General features: G+C 54.5%; 2 protein-coding genes across 8 annotated transcripts in view; one reads left to right on the forward strand and one right to left on the reverse strand.

The window, feature by feature from the left end:
- Nucleotides 1-6,287: 6,287 nt before the first annotated feature.
- SLC2A4RG (SLC2A4 regulator) lies at nt 6,288-10,066 on the forward strand. Its single transcript, XM_065645806.1, has 7 exons — nt 6,288-6,476; nt 7,239-7,348; nt 7,432-7,676; nt 8,224-8,324; nt 8,433-8,673; nt 8,758-8,837; nt 8,916-10,066. Exons 1-7 carry the CDS (start codon nt 6,400-6,402, stop codon nt 9,025-9,027), a joined length of 966 nt encoding a protein of 321 aa, XP_065501878.1. The 5' UTR covers nt 6,288-6,399; the 3' UTR covers nt 9,028-10,066.
- A 580-nt stretch (nt 10,067-10,646) lies between these two features.
- Nucleotides 10,647-22,257, reverse strand: part of ZBTB46 (zinc finger and BTB domain containing 46) — a 47,466-nt gene continuing 35,855 nt past the window's right edge. For all 7 annotated transcript variants that reach the window (XM_065645329.1, XM_065645328.1, XM_065645323.1 and 4 more), the window contains 2 exons: nt 18,533-18,708; nt 10,647-15,439 (listed from right to left, as the gene is read on the reverse strand). In XM_065645329.1, coding sequence (XP_065501401.1) covers nt 15,053-15,439; nt 18,533-18,708 — 563 coding nt within the window. In that variant the 3' untranslated portion in view covers nt 10,647-15,052. The remainder of the gene's footprint in view (nt 15,440-18,532; nt 18,709-22,257) is intronic.

The raw sequence follows: 22,257 nt of genomic DNA on the forward strand, positions 1-22,257 counted from the left end.
CTGAGGTTTATGTCACTGAACTACAGCATCCCCCCGAGCGGGGTCCATGCGCTGGGGTGGTCCTGCCCCACCGGCTTTCCCAGAGGTTGAGCCCCCAGGGCCAGGTACACACAAGCCCAGTGCCCGTTGGGGTGGCTGTGTCCCTGGAAGTGCTTTTTGTATATATTTTGTGTTACTTTTCTTTAAGTGTCCTCGTCCCATCCCCAGTGCCAGCGCGTTCACACTGGGATGCCCCGAGACGGGCAGGTTTTGGGTGCTGGTGCCACACAGGAGCCCAGAGGGACAGGACTGGTACTGCCCCTGGGATGGGAACAGGGTTGGGACTGGTTCTGTTTTGGGGTAGTGGTGGCAGGGCTGTGGGCAGGTCCCTCTCAGCAGGTTTATGCCATGAGCAAGAGTCTCCATCCTCCTCCCTCTGCCTGGGGGAGAGCTGGGCCCCGTCCAGCCCCTAAAAGCCTCGAGCAGCTTTGCTCCCATCACTAAATGTCCCTGGTGATGGGGACCAGGGACCAGCCCTGTGTCTTGGTGCGGGGCAGCTCCCGCCCCCATTACCCCCTCCCACCTTTGGGACACATGCAAGGGTGCCTCTGTGAGCAGCCATCTCCCAAACACCATTAAAAGGCTGAGAGGGGGTTATTATCCTTGTCAGGAGAAAACTCTCTTAAACTAGATCTAACCCCCCGGTTCTGGTGGCAGGTGCTGCTGCTGCAAGGCAGCAGTGCTGGGAGAGCGGTTCTGGGTGCAGCGGAACTGTGAGTGGTTGCACTCGCCTGCACGGATGGTTTTGCACCTCGGAGTTGGGGACGTGCAACCAGCAAGAGCAGCCAAAATGGGGTGGCCCATCCCGGAGCCGTGACTCACTCTGGGACTCTGCGCAGAGTCAGAGCTGGGGAGCATTTGCACGGCACTTGCTGCTTGCTCCCCTCCATGTCGCTCCCAGGGGTGCTGCAGCCTTAACGGGTGCCGAAAACACTCGGGAGAGCTGGATGTGCACCCAGAGCCTTCAGACCCTGGGGAGACTCAGACTTTCCTCGTCTCTCCACTAAGAGTTTGTCATCCCTGCCCTGAGGGATGCTCGGTGGCCCCCGGGCAATGCACCTGGGGGTGAGATGTGAAGGCGCAGGCTGGTGGGTGCTGTGCTGTGGGTGGTCCTGGTTTCAGTGCAGCCCCTCGGGGTGCAGCACAGCCGCTTCCCATGGGTCTGGCTGAAGCTGCTTGGCCTCACGGTGCCCTGGTGCTTGCCGGAGCTGGCTGGGCCATGCGGCAGGCAGGCAGGAAGCCACGTGCCTTCCTTTGGCAGCTTTGCCCCTCCATCGACGCAGGCAAAGAGATTAAAAACAAAAACAAGGTGCTCAGCAAAACCCACTGCAGGCTGAAGACGTTAAAGCTGGGAGGCAGCTCAGGCGCTCGTGCCGCTTCGTCAGCCCCACGCTCGATACCAAACCACAGCCGCTCAAGATAGAGGAGCAGCCCCGGCAACTGCTCCCATCCCCCTGCCAGATAAGGGCCCCGATAGACGATGTTGTGGGGCCGCTGGTCCCCATGCTGCCGCACTCCTCCTGCTCCCCTCGCTCTGCCCTGGCCGCATCCTTCCCCTGCTCCCCATCTCCATCACCCCATCCCGCGGCTCCCGGGGGCTGGGTCCCTCCCGCACCACCCGCATCCCTGGGGAGCTGCCTTGGGGCTGCTCTGGCCCCGTGCAGGATCATCGTGTCCTTGTGGGACCAAAGCTGCGTCATTCCTGGGGCAAGATGGCCCTACGCTGCCTGTGGGGTTGGGATTTGGGTACCACTGTGCTGCTTTCCATGTGGAAAGGCAGACTTGGCACACCACGAGGCTGCCCCCGTGCCAGGGACGCTTCTGCTATCACTGAGCTGGGGGTGGCCAAAGCATCTCCCAAACCTGACCCAACAGCAGCAGAAAAGTGCTGTGTGCAGGGCTGCCCGCTTGCCTGTGGTTCCTGTGCTGCCCGCAGGGCTCAGCAGAGCCGGACTCACATTTAAATAGGAGAAAACTGCCCAGTCCTCGAGGCGATGGAAAATGTGCCCAGAGCCCTGGCTGAAGGCTCAGAAACTGTGTGGTGAACGAAGGATCCATCCCGGAGCATCACTTGGTGTCTTGTGATCCAGCCAGGAAGATTGGGCCCAGTGTTGGAGCAAGAGGAACAGGTAGGGCTGGGAGCACCCCTCCTCGTCCCTGGGACAGCGGATGCTGGGCCCCCCAGGCTGCAGGGTCTCCGCTCCTCCCCACCGGCTGGGAGCCCATGGGGGACGGTTCTCCAAGGGGACAGTGCTGCAAGGGAACGGTGCCACGAGGGGACAGAGCTGCAAGGGGACAGAGCTGTTTGAGGGGACAGAGCTGTTCGAGGACAGTGCTGCAAGGGGCCATTCCCACAAGGGGGAGTGAGCAGAAGCCCAGCACACGCTGTATGGTGCTGCGCTCTGCAGGGTGCTGCACGGTGCTGCATGATGTATTGCATGCTGCATGGTGTTGCACACTGCATGGTGTGGCACGCTGCATGCTGCTGCACAGTGCTGTACACCACGCTGCATGCTGTACGGTGCTGCAGACTATAGGGATCCACAGCCCGTATGGCTCTGCAACCCGAATGGCTCTGCACGCTCTATGGCTGCGCGCAGCACAGGGCTCCGCACCCAAAGGGCTCCGCACCCCATGTGGCTCTGTCCCCCGTACAGTCCCATACCCTGTGTAGTGTCACACCCCATTTGGCCCTGCTCCCCTTATGGCCCTGCACCCCCTGCAGCTCTGCACCCCCCAGCAGGCAGCTCGGGAATCGTAGAATCATAATGTTCTGAGCTGGAAGTGACCCAAAAGAATCACCGAGTCCAACTCCTGTCCCTGCAGAGGACAACTCCAAAATTCACACCAAGGAGGGCCAGGCAGGACGGGCAAGGCCCCGGCTCCCTCTGCAGCATCACCCGGCCAGGGTGTCCAGGTACCACAGGGGCACCTCCCAGGGGTGTCACCCTGCAGAGCCACCCTGCCCGGGCAGGGGTCGGGCAGGCGGCACCGGAGCCGTGTGCGAGGGGCGGCCGACGCTGGCGGCAGTTGCACAACTCTGGAGCCGCCAGCTCAGCGCTTCGACCGGCGTTAACGATTAAACCGGAGCGGGGGGCGGCCGGCGGAGCCACCGCCCGGGTCCCGGTTCTCACCGCTCCGGGGGGGCAAGAGGTGCCGGTGATTAACTCCTCCAGGACCGCGGGGCCAGAGCTGCGGGGTGGGGATGAAGGCGGCTCCGCGCTCCTCCTCCCCCGCGGCCCCGCCAGCCGCCGGGGCCGCTCCTGGTCCGCGGTCACCAGCAGTCCTGGCACAGCCGGGGCAGATTTGGGGACCCGCGGGTGCCCCGGCTGCTCCCCGCGCAGGGTGCGAGGGAACCCCGGGTGGCCGTGCCGGGGTGACACCCGCTCCCTGGCCGGGCACGTCGGGGCTTTCCCGGTTTGCGGGTTTTTTTTCACGCTCACGAAAGTGCCCGGGCACGGTGCAGGGCGGAGGTGGCACCTCCAGCCACCCCCGAGGGCAGCGGACAAGGGGCGGCCGAGCGCCCCGGGACTCCTGGGGGGATCAGCCCCCCCAGGCGAAGGATCCCGGGACACCGGCCCCAGCACCCCCGGGGCCCGGACCGCGGGAATCCCCAGCCCGGGGCAGCCGGGGGCACAGGCCGGGGGGGACAGCCAGCCAGCCGCACGGACTCTGTCCCGGCCTTCGGGCTGCGGGTCGGTGAAGCAAACAGCAGCGGGGCCCGGGGCGGGCGGGGAGCGGAGCATGGGGGGCGCAGCCCGGGCACTCCGGTACCCAGAACACCCGGTACCCCGAACTCCCCGGTCCCCCCACCCAGCCCTGCCACCCTGGTGGCTTTTGGCTGGACTGACCCAACCCGTGCGGGGCCGGGGATCCCTTTCCCGCTGACAACTGCTCTCCCGCCCCCAAAATTCCAGCTGTTCCCCCCGCAAAGAAAGACGCTGTAACTATCGGGGGAACTCTATAGCTGGTGGGGGAGCCCTATAACTTCTAAAACTTTGGGAGGACCCCTATAACTTCTAAAACTTCGGGGGGACCCCTATCGCTTTTGGGGTGCATAACTTTGTAGGGGGCCGTGCAGCTTCTGGAGAACCCCCATGACTTCTGGAAAGCCCCGTAACTTATGGGAGGGGCGCAACCTTGGGGGGCACCCCACAAGTTATAGTGTTGTAAGTTTCAACCCCGTGACTTCGAAGGAGTCGCAGGAGTTTTGGGGGATCCTCCGAGCTCGCGGAAGGCCCGTACTTTCGGGGCGAACCCTTAATTCCGCCCTATAATCATAAAACCAGAACTTTTGGGGGACACTGCAACTTTCGGGGAGCCCCGACTTTGGCGGGGCGGGGGGGAGGCGACTTTACGGACCCCGCCCGCCAGTCTCCGAGCCCCAAAACTAACGGGGGGGCCCGAGCGGCCGGTTCAAGGGGCGGGGAATGGAGCGGGGGGGGGGTCGGGTTTTGGGGGGGCCCCGCGGGCAGCGCGCGGGCCGGCGGGAGGGCGGGGCGCGCGAAGATGGCCGCTGCCGGCGGGGGCGTGTCCGGCCGGGGGCGTGTCCGGGCGGGGGCGTGTCGCGGCGCGCAAAGTGGCAGCGCGGCGGAGCCAATAAGAAGCGGAGAAAGCGGCGGTCGCGTTCCAACCCGGGCGCCTTGACCAATGGCGGAGGGCGCGGGGGGCGTGGCCTGGCCGGCGCCGACACCGGGCCGCGCGCGGCGGAGCGCGCTCCCCCGCCGGGCCCGGCCGCGGCCGCCGCCGCTTCCCGCATGGAGCCCCCGCGCCCGCCCGCGGTGCCGCTGCCCGCCGCCCGCCGCCGCCGCCGCGACCCCCCGCCGCCTCCTCCTCCCGAGCCCGGCGGCGGCGGCGGCTGCGGCGGCGGCACCGCCCCGAAGGTACCGGGGGCGGCGGCGGCGGCGACCGGGGGGGGAAGCCGGGGGAGGGGGGGGCGGTGACAGCTGACAGCGGCCCGCCCGAAACTTTCCCCGCCGCTAAAATGGCGCCGCTCGGGGACAAACTTCGGGGGGGCGGTGGCCGGGAGGTGGGGGCACACCCCCGCCACCCCCGCCCCCGTGGGATCCGCTGGGGCTGGCGCGTCCCCCCCGGTGGGTCCCAGTCCCGGGGGCTCCAGCCTGGGATCTGCCCGCGGAGGGATCCGTCCCGGCGCTGGGGAGATCCCGGCGGGATCCCCGCTGCACACCCGGCTTGGCCGCTGCGTCAGGCGGGGGGTGGGATCCTGCTGGATCCCGAGGTGGGATCCGCTCCCTGGGCTGCCCTTCTGTGCCCCCCGCTTGGCAGGGGCCGGGGGGATCTGCTCCGCGCTGGCACCGCGGACGCCCCTCCCTTGGAGCAGCCCGCTCGGGTGATCCCTGTTGGATCCCAGCCCTGGGGAATCTGCTCGGAATCCCTGGAGAGGGATCCGCTCGGCTGACCCGCTGCCGCTGTCTGGGGGCAGCCCTGTCTGCTCCCTGCTCCGCAGAGCTGCGGGGGATCCCGGCTGGATCCCAGCTCTGCCCCAGGGGATCTGCTGGAGAGGGATCTGCTGGGTGCCAGTGCGCGGGCTGGCAGCGCTGCTGTCCCGGAGCAGCCCAGTCTGCTGCTGTGGAGCTCAGAGGGATCTCTGCGGGATCCCAGCCCGTCTCCTTGGGATCTACTTGGGATCTGCCTGGAGAGCGATCTGCTCAGTGCTGCCACGCAGCTGGGGGACAGTGATCTCTTGCAGCAGATCCCACCTGCTCCCTGCTCGGCAGGGGGATCTCCCTGCTCCAGGGATCTCCCTGCTCCAGGGGGATCCCTGCTGGATCCCAGCCATTTGGGATCTTCCCCTTGTTGCTGGCGCTCAGTCAGAGGGTGCTGCTGTCCCCGACTGGCCTGGTCTCGGCAGAGCTCTGTGGGATCCCCGCTGGATCCTGGGTGATGTCAGAGAGGGATCCGCTTGGTGCTGCCACCCTGGAGCTGCCCTGCGGGAGGGTGTCAGGTCCCCTGGCTCTGCAGAGATCCCTCCCGGATCCCCCTGTGGATCTGCCCCAGAGGGATCCACTGGCTGGCACAGCCTCGCAGGGGGATCCCGGCTGCTCTTGCCTCTGCAGAGCAACACGGGGATCCTGGGGATCTGCCACAAAGAGACCCACTGAGTGCATGTCGGGGTCCCGCCGCAGCCCTGCCTGGAGGTGCTGCCGAGTTCGGGGGGATCCCCGTGGGATCTGCTGCTCAGGGGATCCCTGCTGATCACCACCGTCTCTCCTGCAGGCTCCGCTCCCCTTCAGCGGCCGGGGGCTGCTGGCGGGAGCCGAGGGCTGGCTGTCACACCCCGGGGAGCCGCTGTCACACCCCGGGGAGCCGCCGTCACACCCCGGGGAGCCGCGGGCAGCGATGCTGCGGGTGCTGGACATGGGGCTGGAGCGGTGCCTGGCGCTGCACTCCGCGTACATCCCCGTGCCGCGACACAGGTAGGGCCACGGCGGCACCGCGGTGGGGAACGGCGAGAACACTCGCCCCGCCAAAACAACCTGCCAAAACCTCCTGCCAAAACCTGCCGGCACCAGCTGTGCCGCGGGAACCCAGGAGGTTTTTTCCAGGAGGACTTTGGCCGCTGGTCCGTGGTGCCGGGGGCCGGGGCTGTGACCGGCCGGCCGTGCGCGGCAGCACCGAGGGCTCTGCCCGGCGAGAAGCCAAGTGCCACAGCCGAGCTTGGCCTCGCCGGCGCTGAGCACCGCAGCCGCTCCAGGGCTCGCAGAGCATTGCCATGTTTCTCCGTCCCAGCAGCACAGGAGATTTGCAAAATGGCTTCTGTTTTTCCTGACCTCTTGCTGCTGTTTTTTAAAATTTAATGTTTGTTATAAGCTCTTTTTTTTTTTTTTTTTTCCACTTGAGGAAGTTGTTTGGCCCCAGCTGAGCAAAAACCCCACGTTTCTCGGCATCGGCGGCAGGATGCAGGTGCCGGTACCCTCCGGTGCGGCACTGCCCACAGACTCTTAGGGTTCCCCCCCGAGCCCCCTGGAGTGACAAACAGCAGCGTTTTGGCTGCCTGCCTGCGCCGCTGCCTGCGCCGCTGCCTGCGGGGTTTCCAGTCTGGCCCAGAGTGCTGAGAGAGATGGGTGCGCAGACCCGGCCGCCACGGGTGGGGGGTCCCGGTGCTGTGCGGGGGGATGGAGGGGGATGAAGGGTCCCGGGGGGCTCGTCCGTCCTCACCCCGTTGCTCTCGCTGGCAGGAAGCTCTCGGGCAAGGCGGGCATCGACGAGGTGATGGCAGCCGCGGTGCTCACCAGCCTCTCCACCAGCCCGCTGGTGCTCGGACACCCGCCGGCCACCCCCGCCCCAGGTAAGAGCGCGTCCCTGTCCCACCCACCCCTGGACACGTGTCCCATGGCAGGACCTGACCTTCCTCCTCCTCCTCCTCGCCAGAGCCTGGCGGTGAGGTCTGGAAGGAGGCGCCTGCCATGTCCTCCAGCTGCAGCAGCAGCAGCAACACCAGCGGGGACTGGAGCTGGGACCCCCCCAGCGACCGCTCCACCCCCTCCACCCCCTCACCCCCGCTCTCCAGCCACGTCCCCAGCGCCTTCCTACCCGCCCCGCTGCCGGACGAGGGCCCCGATGAGCCCGACGGCACCCACTTCATCTTCGGAGAGCCCGTCCCGCGGAAGAGGAAGGTGGGATGGGGATGGGGACAAGGGTGACGATGGGGGTGAGGTCAGGGGTTGGAATGGGGAGGATGAGGTGAGGGATGGGGATGATTATGGGGATGAGCTTGGGGATGGAGATGAGGGTGATGTTGAGGATGGGGGTGACGCTGCAGTTGGGGATGACAATGAGGATGATGTTGGGGATGACATCGAGGGATGACAGTGAGGTTGGGGATGAGGTTGGACATGGGGATGATGATGATGTTGGGGATGACAGTGGGGTTGGAGTTGAGGTTGGGGTTGGGGATGAGCTTGGGGATCGAGATGAGGATGATGTTGAGGATGGGGGTGACAGTGGGATTGGGGATGGGGATGAGATTGGGAATGACAATGAGGATGATATTGGGGATGACATCAAGGGTTGACAGTGAGGTCGGGGATGGGGATGATGGTGAGGTTGAGGGTGACAGTGATGATGGGGATGGCATCGGGGATGACACTGGGGTTGGAGATGAGGTGATTCTGGGGATGACGCTGGGGACAGGGCTGCCAGCCTGACGTCTCTCTCCTGCAGAACTCCACCAAGGTGATGTTCAAGTGCTTGTGGAAGAGCTGCGGCAAAGTCCTCAGCAGCTCCTCAGGGATGCAGAAGCACATCCGAACCGTGCACCTTGGGTAAGCGCTTGGGGTCCCTCTGGGCACGCCCAGGCCCCCCCAGTGTCCCCTGCAGGGTCCTGCCGTGGGGGGAGCGACCCCCGCAGCCAGACCCCGCTGTCCCCGCAGCCGCAAAGCCGACCTGGAGCAGAGCGACGGCGAGGAGGACTTCTACTACACGGAGCTGGACGTGGACGTGGACTCGCTGACGGACGGGCTCTCCAGCCTGACGCCCGTGTCACCCACCTCCTCGGTGCCACCCGCCTTCCCCGGCCCCGAGGCGCCGGCGCTGCCAAACCCCGACCCGGCGCTGGGCTCCCCCCCGGCTCCCCCCGGCCTCTGCCACGTCCACACCGACCACGCGTACCAGGTATGGGGATGAGGGGGCTGCCGCTGTCACCGTCACCCTCTGGTGACACCGAGCTGTGACACGGGCCGTGTTCTCTATCCCCAGGGCTGCCCGGCCCCCCCGCGGCCACCGGTGCCCCCCGCCGCGCCCGCCCCGCCGCCCCCCAAACCGCCCTCCATCCCCAGGTGAGCCACCACCACCCCCCACCCCGTCCCCTCCTGTCCCCGTGTCCCCCCGCCGTGACACGTCCCCTCTGCCCGCAGGAGGCCGCGGGGGGAGGCCAAGAAGTGCCGCAAGGTGTACGGCATGGAGAACCGGGAGCTGTGGTGCACGGCGTGCCGCTGGAAGAAGGCCTGTCAGCGCTTCCTCGACTGAGGCGCCGCCGCCATTTTGCACATTTTGCACTCGAGGTGCCTTCGTGCCCCCACCTGCCGCCACCACCAACCCGGGGCCCCCCCGGACTCAGGGAACGGCCCCCCCGAAAGCTTTATGCACACAGCTAGCCACCCCCCGCCACCACGGAGCTTGTCCCCCCACTTTTTTTCCTTTGAAAATAAGCTAAATCTGTGTCCCACCCCCATGCTGGCACCGCGGCGGGGGCTGGCGGGGCGGCCAGCTGCTCCCCCCCGCCGTGCCGGGTTGGGGACCCCCCCGGGGCTGGGGGTCCCATCGCTCAGATAAGCTGTGCCTGCGGCCGGGGGGGGTTTGGAAAAGGGGGCGTCCGTTCCTGCCCCTCCAGGGGTCCCCAGTGCCCAGGGCAGAGGTGGCACCTGCCCCCCCGCCCCCCGAGGGGGTTTTTACTCTTTGTATCGTGTTTCTCTATTTTTCGTACCCGGCGGGCGATGCCCGGGAAGTGCCTGCAGGAACGCGCCCATTTGCACTAAGCCAAACTGCACAAAGAGGTTTCTTTTTTTTTTTCCTTTGTTTTTTTCCTTTTTTTTTTTTTCCTTCGTGTGTTTTTATTTTTTAAATAAAATATATAAAAATTTGTATTTTTAGATCTCTCCCAGGGCATGAGAGCGCAGCAGCCCAGCACTGCGGCCACACGATGCTCCAGCCCAGGGGGGTTTTAAGGGGCTTTTTATCTTCAACCCCCCCTCTTTTTTCCCCCCATAAACCCCTTTTTCCCCCCAAACCGGTTCTCCCCTCTCGTCCCATCGCTCGCCTGCCCAGGCAGCAGCTCAGGACTGGGTTTGGTGGGTCCCGCCACCCCCTCGTCTCCCTGCACCCCACGCGAGGACGGGTGGGATGGGACGGGGACGGGGACGTGGCGCTGCCACCCAGGGCTGTCCCAGGGCAGGTGTCCCCCCCTCCGCATCAGGGTCCCATCAGGGTCAAACCGCTTCGGCCCCATGGGCTGGGACGGGCTGTGCCCCCGCTCACCCCTGACACCCACGGGGACTTGATGTGTCAGATCCAGAAAAAAAATAAATATTTAGATTCTTTTTTTTTTTTTTAATTATTCCTGTTCTTTAGTTACTTTTCAGACTGGCTCTGCAAAGGGGGGGCAGCCCCAGACCCGGTGCTGTCACCCCCCCCCATCACGGGGATGTGCAGTGCCCTGGCAGCGCTGCAAAAGGGGGTGGTTTAATTTCTAATAAACCCCCCAAAAAATAAGGAAATAGCTGCTAATGCTTACACAGCGGGTGGGGGGATGAGCCACAGGGATGCTTTGGGACGGGATGGGGAAAGGCAAAGGCAGCGACACCCCCAGGCTGGGGTGGGGGGGATTTTGGGGAGTGGGGACCCCACAGTACCCCGGGGTGTGGGGGGGACACAGGGCGGCAACCCCCGGAGGGCACCAGGACATCAGCCCATTCCTACGTGCATGATGGAGGAGAAAAAAAATACATATATTGAAAAAAAAAAAAAACCAAAAAACCCAAACAAAACCCCCCACAAAACCTCAAAACAAAAAAACCCGCAACCAAATAAACCCACAGAAACCCCCACAAAAACTGCCAAGACAAAACTGTAGCAGCAATTTCCCAATTTATTGAAACTGACTGATTTTTGCAAGTGTGTCTAAGCTAAACCCCATCACAAGCACTGCTGATCGCAGGCACGCGGCTGCGCGCCCAGAAACCGGGAGAGCAACTAGAAAATAAGGTCATTATTTACCTGAACTACATGGACAGAGAATCAGTACAACACAGCATGTTCTCCCCCCAACTCCCGGGTACTCAAACCTCCTCCACCTCCCCCAAATATTAAACACATCTTCAATACAAACACAGGTTTATAATAATTAATATAAAGTCAGTATAATATAGAATATTCCCAGCAAAAAAAATAATCGACAATCCTCAAACACTGTCCTTTTTTGTTTGTTTGTTGATTTTTGTAGACAGGTTTAAAGCACGTTGAAAAATAAATATATATGAAAGCTTACACACAGCACTCTCGCTATGCAGAACTGAAAAAAAAAAAGGCAGAAATTCAAGACACAATATGGAATCTAAAAAATAAAAAGAGCCATGAAGTATGGCTTTCTTAGGAGTTGCACATGTCACAGAATGAGCTAAAATAAGGTTATCTTTCATAATATTGCAAAAAATTCCAGTTTTTTGCATTATTTTCATGGAGTTTCTTTCCTAAAGGGCGATGTGCAAAACGGGGATTGTGGGGGTGGGGGCGCCCGGGGGCTCAGCCCGTGAACCGAGTCCCGTCAGGACACCGACCCCAAACCCCCAACCCCAGCGCGGCTTTTGCTTTGGAACAGCGGAGTGTTCAAAGGCATGAGCGGAGAGGAGGAGCAAAATGCTAGAGAACGTATGAAAAACAAGCCTTTTGTAGCCCGAAACACCAATTATTTGATTAAAAAGGGAAAAGAACCGTCACTTTGCAAACCCTCATCACACACGTCCCCCTCTCGCCTCCCCACAAAGTCACCGCGAGGCTTTAGCGTGACTTTAAAATATACAAAAACGGGTGGTTTATGATTTTGAAATAACAGGTTTTTAGCACTAAATCGCCGGAAGGCCACGCCAGAGCCTCGTTTGTGACGATATTCTCTGATTCCACCCCAGCCCCCCGGGGACGCCGTGTCCTCGGGGACAGGGACAGGTCGATGCCATCGCGCCCCGTTCTGCGCGGGACAGTCACAAAGCGGCTCCAAATGCTCTTTTTGTACCCCTGGCACACTTTCAGATTTAAAAAACCGTGAGGATAACGAAGAAATTCAGGGAGGGACATTTACAAGTAGATACAAAGACTTAAAAAAAAAAAATTAATCGCAAGTTATTGAGACCGAGCGTATCAATTTTTCACCTAGAAGGGAGTTATCACTTTGGAAACTAAATCTGTATATATATACACGCACATATATATATATATATATTTTTAGAAAAAATTAAAAAAAGGGAACCTCAGTGAAGTATACAAAGCCCTGAAGGGAAATACAGAGACGAGACACTAGAGGCTACTCAAGCTACTGCTGGACAGAACGGGCTGAATTACCGGGGTTTGGTGAAATCTCCACAAGTTTGCATAGGCAGCAGGTCCGGGAGGAGCCCCAGAGGTCGCGGGAAGTTTTATAAAGTTTCAGCACTAAAAAAAAGCCCAAATTCCTTTTTTCGAACCCAAGCGCCTGCCAGAGCGCACGTTTAAAGACTAATTCCTGCATTTCCAAATCTGCACATCTCCACCAAAACGAAGCGATTAAAATACACGGCGGGTGTTAGAAGGATTTTATTTGGTATATATAGTGTCTGTTAGTAATATAGAAGCATGTGCTGATTATAACGGTAACATTGTAACAGTCGGCTTTTACGTGGATTTTCTGGTTTTCTCTCTTTTTTTTGATTTATTTTTTTTGCATCCTCAGCTCAAAGAGCTTCCAAGTGGCCCTGAGAGCCTCCTGCCCACCCTTTGGAAAAAAGGAAAGAAAAAAAAAGTAAAATATTTCCAAAGGAATTACCAAGTAAAGCTGAACACCCCAAAACTCCGGTTGTAAAAGCGGAGTCACCCCCGGGTGGGAGGAAGAGGAAGGTTCGGCCCATTGTCTGCTCCTCCTCGCACGCGGACGACACCAGCGCCGGACAAACGGGCGAGATGGAATGTCACCGAAACCGAGGGCTCTGGAACGGTTTGCCTTTTAAATTTTTTTTTTTTTTTAAATAGATTTTTACATATATAAAGCAAAGCTACAGGTATCTTTTAAGTACTGTATGTATTTGTCTACATGTAACAGGTGAAGCTGCAAGTTCAGGACCTCAGACATCCCCTGCCCCCCTCCATATTTACAGGATAAATGACAATAAATACCAGGAAAAGTGGGGGTAATGAAACAGCGACCTCGCTCTGGGGCCCCCCAACCACTATGAGTGCTCAAAAAAAAAAAGAATATACAAAGGTCCAATCGTAAAATACCCAAGTTTATGTCTTTTTAAATACAGTAGGAGGGCTTTACAAGAAGCTAAAATGCAAAATCACTTTTTTTTTTACAGTTTATTAGAAGTGTCTCTACATGACCCTCCCGCTCTGTTCTTTACGTACTTAAAGAAGAGGGTTCTCTGTTCTCACTGGCTGAAAGCCCAAGTCCCACCTCACCTTCCCATCCTAAGGACCAGCAGCGGACGGTGCTCACGTGGCCTCATGGAGCCAAAGGGAAGATTTTAGGGAAAAAACCCCACGTTTCTGACACCCAGGACGACGCACCCAGAGACGGCAGCGAACGTTTGCAAGGAACCAAACGCCACAAACCGAGGATGTGCCTTAAATCGGGGAATTAAGAAAGAACTGGCTAAAGAACTGGGGCTCCCACCGCACTCTGCCAAACCCCGGCACCCAGTGGCTTAAATCCTCAAAGATTATTTGCTTTTCTAGGGTTTATTGTACAATATAATTTTTTATTTCCTTTGCTGGGTGGAACGATGCTTTTCGTTACGGACCAGCACCCCAGCAAGGATGAAAAATAGCACCTTTAGTCATCTGGCTTTCTGGTAACGAGGTGTCTTTTGTGGCAGGTTTCAAGACACCATCACCACAGACAGACATCGTATAAAACTGCTCCATGGCAAGGGAAGAGGTCGGTCTTCACTGTTTTAGGGGTTTTTTTAATTATTTAAAAAAGCACCAGAAGCAAAGAGGTGAAGGGTAAAAGAAGCTGCTTCTCAGGAACAAGACGCATCCAACGCGCTTTGTTGCTGTTGGCGTTTCGGGGGAGCTGGACAAAGGCAACAGTGGCCGATACGGAGGAGGATCCAACTACCCGGAGCAGCCCCCCAGTCCCTTGGGAGACGCTGGCAGAGAAACCTGGTTCTTACTTAAAAAAAAGGTTTATTTTAAAATTTACTTGGAACCAGTGCAGCTGAAGCTGAAGGTTTCTGTCATGAATCAAGCAGGTGTTACGCCTACCAGTCACAAATGGTGATTTTTAGCTTGGCAAGGAGACCAAGGTGCGAGGGGACACCCTGGTGACACCAACACCAGTGACATTCCCCCCACTGGGGATCTCCTCACCTCGGCTTCTCGCGTTGCCCAGTTCATCCCGCAAATACTAAATGCCTTGTTTTTGCTAAGGTTTGCATATATTTACGAAAAAGGCAGCTGAGCAAAGGGAGAAAAGTGAAGATATTTGTGGAGAGTCACAGGCAGAGAACGACCCGTGTCCTCTATAGCTAAGGTGCTCCTGGAAGCACCAACATGCATTTTGGTGACCGCAGAGAACCAAGGCTGGAAGACGGGACGTGGGTAAGACGCCAGTAGTTCCAAGAGAGGTCATGAACGTTCTTTTTTTGATGGCAATTTCTTTTGGAAGCTGAGCATCTAAGAAGAGAATTCGTAAGGCTGTAATCTGACTTGCCTTTTGATCTATTTGGCTCCATAAAAAATAATAAAAACTCTCTTTAAATAGCTTTGCAAAAGGTCTGTATGGTCAGGGGAAGCCCTCCAACACACCCATCGATTTGCTTTCACAACGATAGCTTGGAATTCCACTGCTGCTGGGATTTTAGCACACGGACAAGGTGTTAAAAAAACCAAAACAAACCAAAACCAACCACCACCAAACCCACCTGCTTCAGACACAAAAATCTCCCCGGTGTTCGGTTCAGGACGGGAAGGGATCGAGGGCTCATGTGTCACCCAACCCTCACACCTGTGAAAGCTGCAGCTCGGCGGGTGCAGCCCGGCCGGAGTGGTGGCCGCGCTCGGGGACACTCGGGAGGGGACACGGAGAAGGCGAAGTCAGTCGTGCTGCCGGGAGCAACGCTGCTGAGACGAGATCCGAGTGGAACAGACAAGGACTTGTTCAGAAAACACAAGAGTTATTTCGCACACATGGACGACAACAAGGCTACTTAGTTTTTCCAACATAACTCCTTCCTCCCCCGCCCTCCCTCTCCCTACAAACAACAGGGCGAAACAAAAAAAAAAAACCCCAAACCAAAACAAATCCCTAAGAAATCCAGGTAAAATCCTTGTCGTTCTCCCCAGAGTTGTCCTGCTCCTGTGGGGAGTCGACGTCTTTGTCATCATCCAAAATCACGTCATCCTGCGACATTCCCACATCATCCTTCCACTTGATGTCGTCGTCGTCTCCCATCTCCTCGTCTCCTTCCACCTTGATGTCGTCTGGGTCTTCCATGTAGGGCCCCTCCCCAGGGTAGCACTCGTCCGGAGAGCCGTCCCCGCCGTTGTGCTCCAGGTGCCCGGCGATGCCGCGGCCGGAGCAATCGGCGCAGACTCCGTGGCGCCGGGAGCCGTGCTTGATCCCCACGCTGGCCGCCGACATGAACACGCGGTTGCACACTTTGCAGACGTACTTTTTGTCTTTGCTGTGGACCTGGAAAAGGAGAACGACCAGACAAGTTAATGCCAGGTGGGAGGATGGGGAGCTGCAGGGAAGGACGCGCTGCCCTGTCCTTCTGCAAAGGCGAAGCCGCCGCAGCCCACGAGCGCAGCCCGAGATCATTGCTGAATTTAAACCTACCGAAATTAATTCAACCCTGTAACAGTGTCATTCAACGGAAAATCTTTTTGAGACTGCCTTGTGATCAACTAGGAGTTTCGAGAGGAACTTCTATCACTTCATTTTTTTCCTCCCCTCCTCTTCTTGTTTTTCTGGGGTGCAATAGTTGCATTACAGCATCATCGCGAGGAAAATATTAAAGAGGAAACAAGCCCCAGGACCCCAAAGCACCAGTTCTCTGCAGACCAGAGCAGAAGAACCCACAATCACACTGGTGTTAATGACATGTTAATTCAGGGTTCTCCCTCCTCATCCCACTGCTGCCAAGAGCCAAAGACCAGGAGCACCATTAACACATCTTGTACCTCTGAAAAATGCAGCCAAATGTACTTTTAACCTGATTTCTGACTAGTTCGGTGGCTGAAAAATCGTTTGTCACAAATATTTCTGTTCCATAAATCATGCTGCATTCTGTGTCTGGGAATAACAGGCAGACGGAGCTCTTGTGCTTACAGAAAAAGTGTAAGTGGGAAAATGCTCAGCAGGGAACCAGAAATCACGTTAAGATTCAAACTTCGCCACACAGTGAGCAAAATTACACACTCTGAGAAGCACAAAACCACCCAATTGAAGGTGAAATCCATCGCCGGGTACTTGTGCCATGTGTGGAAGGCAAGGAGCTTGTTCCGAACATTCACCTGCTCCTCTCCCAAAAGGACACACCAACCAGCGCAGCGAGGACTGAATTCCAGTATGAGGGGCCTCATCGGGTACTTTCATTTATATTAATATAGACTATTAAAAAAACATGAAATATGTATATATTCTTTTTATTTATATGTAGAATAGACAAGTTGGAAGGGACCTCCAACAAGCATCTAATCCAACTGCCTAACTACTTCAGGGCTGACCAATATATATTATACATATTTGCTTTTATATATATATATATATATATATATATATATATATAAAATTTTTTTAATATATCAACCACGGCAGGACAGCCCCAGCGCTCGCCCTGGCCGCCCTGTCACCAGCAGGAGATGCTTTGGGAAACAGCGCAGAAGCAGAGAAGGATCCAGCTTTGCTCAGCCGTTTGGGGTTGTCCTGAACGAGCCATATCGTGCAGACCAGCAGCGCCTCTGGCCATGCGTCACCCCTGCCTCAGCCCTTCCTGAACTCATTTACTCTTTTAATGCTCACAACGGCCCGTAGGAAAGGTTTTGCTGGTTAAACGTGCCTTTTAATCTAAATGGGCTGCCTGGTGTGGCCGGTTCCCAGCACAGCATCACCTGTGCTCGTAGCCGGGTTCTCTGTCCCCTGCACTCGCTGCTGCTCCCAACACCCACCCGAGGAGCTGGAGGTCTCTGGGATGAGGACAAATTGACCCATCTGAGCCCTTGGGACCGCGGGACAGCAGCTCAGGCTTTGTCCCACGCGGTCCCAGCCGCACTCAAAAGTGCCGCCAGCTCCTCTGATGTGATTTGCCTCTGAGCTTGTCCCCACGATGGATCTTCAGCTGCATCCAGCAAAGTCATTGCGCTTTTTTCTCTTAAACTACATCTAAGCTTTTATGAAAGCAGTTGGACTGGGCTGGTCAGAGTCATCTAACGGGATCTACAGGTATCGCTCATTTTAACTGTGAGAAGAATGATTTTTCAGGCATCGAAAGCTGAATACGGCTACAGAAGGTGGTCAAAGGTACAGAGTAAGGGCTGAAAGAGCCACATGAAAAAAGAAATTATAAAACAGGTACTAAAACGATGCATAACTGAACTATCTGTTAAAAACCTGATCATCTGCCTCCCTCTTTCCCAATACCGACACGTTAGTCAGCATATTCAAAGTGAACCATGTTACTGGATGGAGCTGAGCAGAAATCCATCTTATTTCTCTTATCGCCCAATTAGTAAGTATTAAACACAGACAGGGTGGTTGGCCCTCAGTATTTGGAAAAAAACCAAAAAAACCCAAAAAACAAACCCTTTTCGTAGCTTCGTTTAAAAAGAAACTTCAGATAAATAATGAGACTGGGATTTTTCTGGGGTCTTACAACAGTACCAAAAAAAAATCCCCAAATCCTTGTAGTTTTTTCTTTAGCGCATCCATTCCAAGATACCTCTGAGTCATTTATGGCTCTTTGGAAATGAAAACAAATCCATATTGGCAGGGTTGCCCTTTTATTCAGGAATTTACACTAAAAATTTGGAATCCAGCTGCTGTTTTCTAAACTAGCTTAATTCCTGACATAAAATAAACCATAGAGAGTTTCAGACAGACATAAATCCTCTCCTGTGTGCATTCACAAATAAATTATTTCATATCCTCCAATAAGATATTCTTTACATTCAAAATTTAATAGATAATACGATATATACAGATAACAGAAATATGGTAAAAGTTACTTAAATGACCTGAACAAATCAATTCTTAGTCACTGAAACTGTCAACACTCTTGTGATTTTTCTTTTTTAGTATCTCACTGTATTAGAACCTCACAGCTGCCAGCCCCAGTGCTTGAAAATATTCAAGTTTTCTTTACAAGCTTAATTAGAGGGGTAACAGAACTCACTGGCGTGCATCACTGAAATGATTATGTAGAAACTATTTGCTCTTCCACAACATCACCTCTACGCCAAGATCTGAGGAACCACTTTAGGGTGGCAAATTAATTCTGCCATGAAAAGAAAAATCCAGGTTTGGTTTAGAATGTTGTTTCTCAAGACGCTGTGAAAAGCCAGTGGCACCAGCCAGCATCCTTGGCTTTGAGCATCCGTCCTCAACAAGCTGTAACGTTATTTTTGATAACTAAGCATCCCCAGACCAGAGTAGCTTTGTCCTGAATTCTCGCTGAGCAACTTATTCCAGAACTTTCTGCATGGAGTCATTCAACCTGATAAAAATAAATTCCTTTTCCATCCCGCAGCAGCGGCCGTTTCCCTCCCTGCACCACCGTTCCCTTACCAAGGTGTGCCGCTTCATGTGCTCCCGGCGGGTGAACTTCTTCCCGCAGATCTCGCAGGGATACGGTCGCTCTCCCGTGTGTGACCGCATGTGTCTCTTGAGGATGCACTGGTGCATGGCCGAGAAACTGCAGTACGGGCACTTGAACTTCTTCCTGATGACCGTGAACTCGTTGACTGCAAGAGAGCAGGGAAAGCACGCAGATTACTTTTGGAACGTCTCAAAACGGTCGCTCTTCTCGCTTGCTATTTTGCTGTTGAGTTCACCGAGAGACAACACTCTCACCCTCTCACCTCTTAACCACCTGCAATATTTTTGTTAAATCCTTATACTATATTATTGCACTTCTATTCTTGAAGTGAATAACTTCAAGTAACTTCATCAGAGAAGCTTTTGAACAAACCGGTCCACAAACATTTCACAAGTCTGTAACACATTTCCTAATGCTTGTTAAAGAGCAAACAAAGAGGTTAGTTCTGCTGTGGTTCTGATTTACTACTATGAAATATGTTAAATATCAATACCTAAAATTCTAACACAATTACTTGAGGCAGAAGTAGCTAGCCACAAACAGCAAACCACAAACACGACACCGTGACAGTGCCATGTGCTTTGGTTTTACTTATGGGGCGACGCAAGAACATTGTTGCACACCCCAGGAGTATTTCAGTGAAGGTGCAGACTGAGGATTGTCCAGAGGAACAGGATGGTCACAACAAACACACTCGACATTATTCAGCTCTCGTGTTACCACTGCGGCACGGACACAGAAACATAAAGACATAAATAATGTTGAATTACAGCATCACCCTCGCAAGCCTCCTCACAAAATAACCGTCCAGATCTCCTGACGGACTCTGTTCTGTCCCCGCCAAACTGGATTTTGCTGAAGTAGGAAAAGGGATGAATTCTTTAAAGTCATTCTGACATTGCTAATTCTTCTCATCCCCTCCTCAACAGTGCCCTGATTGCAGACCCCGTGTCAAGTACCAACACCCCGGGTGTTTCCTCCTAAGTCCAAGCGCAACATCCAAAACACACCAGGAGAAACCAGAATATTTGCTGTTCCCTGGGGACACCCACCCATTACAAGTTCGGGAGTGACTGTCCACGTGGATGTGCTTTAAAATCTCCACCTTCTATGATTCTAAGTCTATTGCTTTCCATTAGTGTGCTAATTTTCACCCACTTTTCTCCCTGTTATTGTCATTTTTCAAAGCAATTTATTATTTACGTAACAACTTGCCACTTGGGCTGCTCAGCAACCGTGGGGATCCACCCTACAAGTGCTGTATTTTGGTGGTTTGGTGGGGTTTTCAGCACATTTGTATGGCTGTCCAGAGAATTTTGTAGCTCAAGGAGAAAAAGAAGAGCCTGCTCACCTGGGCCATGGCTGCACCACTGCCCAGGGAAAGGGAACGCTGAAGGGTATTTTATTCACCTGTGACCGGGCAGTTTGGAAGGGCTGGTTTCGATACCACACACAGCCTGATGCCCAGAGCCTTGGGCAACACTCCTGTCCGCCCCCCAAAACCCAGCCCTTCTGCCCCGCACCCACCTTCTGATTTACAAGGGATTTTTGGAAACAACTAGACTATGAAAACTCTTTTATATTACAGGAAAAAGGTTTTTTTGCTTTATTTTCTCCTTCGGATTTGATACCCCCTTGTACATACAATCAGAGGCAAGGAGCCCACTTTTTTTTTTTTTTTTCTCTACAGGAAAAGTCTTAAGCAAGTATCAATTTTATGATATAAAGCTGTTTATGAGAAATACATTTCTGGTCGGATCTTGTAACTGCTCGATTATCAGTGACCGGCCACGCAAACACTTATATTCCCCAGGATCGCTATAAACCTGTTACTACGGAGTCTAGACGAGGTCAGCAAGATATAAGCTGATGAAGGGGAGTCAAGAGGGGATGTGTCACCCTCCTGCTCCAGCCCAAGGCCACGTTCAGCACCAAAAACCCACAAACACGTTCCATGTGCAGGTCCCAGGGAGCGGGACGAGCTGCTCAGCGAGTCGGGTTTAACCACCCGGCTCCGGGAAAAAACTGACACGGGAACCCAACAGCAACCAGATCCCACGATTAGAGAAGACAATGCCACAAAATCCCTTATTTCCGACATCGCCAGATTGTACCTGATCCCGTCACTTCCTAAAGGACCAGATGCCTCATTCACTGCCCGATGGCTCAGCTGCTGCAGAAGCCGAAAGGCGACTCAGACCCCAAGCAAAACCCACACCACCGCTGCCACACACAAACAGCCATGCGTTTCCAACACATACATGTATTTCCTACAACATATTCGTAATGCTTTCTGATTTCAAGATCCCCCTTGATACTCCTGCATTCGGCTTCAATCGCTTGAGATTCAGATTTGCAGCTCCTAGTACACCTATATTTAAAAATAGTCCCAGGACATTTTTTGCAGCTACAGTTTTATTGAAAACTATTTTTTCACCAAATTGCCATATACTTAGTTCTTGTATCTACAAAAGCGAACACCTGAAAAATAACAACATTGTTAGGAAAATAACTGTATTGCAGAGTTAACATTGTCACAGGACTGTCAGATACACGCACCCGCAAGCACATATATTTAATGAGCAACATACCAACGTTGGTATAGGTATAATATTTTGTCTAAATGACAATATTTTACAGAGCTTATGTATAGCGGCATTAAGGTCCTAAGAAATAATCTTTAACAAGATCATCAAGATCATTAACACAAGTGATTTTGCTGAAGTTACTTTTGCTGGCGTCTTACTCCTCCCATTCTGACAAATCCCACTGTGCTGCTCCCAAACTTCCCGACAAGACCCCCACTGGTCCCAGCTTTCTCCTTCCCCACTTGCAGAGGAAATTACGAGGCAATTAAAGTGACATCTGTAACGAGGGAAGCTGACAGGCCCTGAGCTCTACACATCCCAGGCAGCCGTGAGCCACAACGCCAGAAATGGGAACAAGAGCGAAAAAAATGAACGTGAGTTTGCAAGAAAATAAAATTTTAAAAAACACGATTGCAGTACAGTGTGCTACGCTGGTTATATAGGAATATATTCTCAACTCTGACTACACCCGGCTCAACAAAGAGCAGGAGCTGAGCCACACAGGGAAACTCCGGCTTCCCAAATATTTATTTTTCTCTCCCTGAGATGCAACAATATTAAAATAAAGAACTTTCCTGAAGAACTGTAAAGATCATTTGTAGAAGACGCTTTGGTCTCCTCAGCTGTCCCTCTTGCACGTTAGGAACACAACTGCACAACACTAAACTCAAGCTGTTGCCGAGCGGTGCTGCACACAGCGCAGCTGCAAAGCACTACACTTAATTACACTACTTTCCTTTAACAGTTACTACAATCTGGTTTTGCATGTAAATATATAGCAAGAGCATGGAAATATTTAATATCTTAAATAAATGAATTTCATTTAATAAAATAGGAATTATAGTAAGACTTCTATCCCTCAGTAACAACTACTATTGATTTTGTACGTGCACCTGAGATTGCAATTAGATCTTCTATGTAACGCCTCCTCTCCTCAGTCTCAACAACACATGTTCAATCTGGCTAACTTAATTACATTATAGAAAACAAACGGGGCAGAAAAATGTCCAGAATTCCTGAAAACCATAGCCATACTCCAGTATATTTTTTAAATGTCCTGCAAGTACTCAAACACAGTATCAATAAAATATACAAGCCCTATGTCA

Source organism: Caloenas nicobarica, chromosome 15 (genome assembly GCF_036013445.1).
Source record: "Caloenas nicobarica isolate bCalNic1 chromosome 15, bCalNic1.hap1, whole genome shotgun sequence".
Classification (NCBI taxonomy): domain Eukaryota; kingdom Metazoa; phylum Chordata; class Aves; order Columbiformes; family Columbidae; genus Caloenas; species Caloenas nicobarica.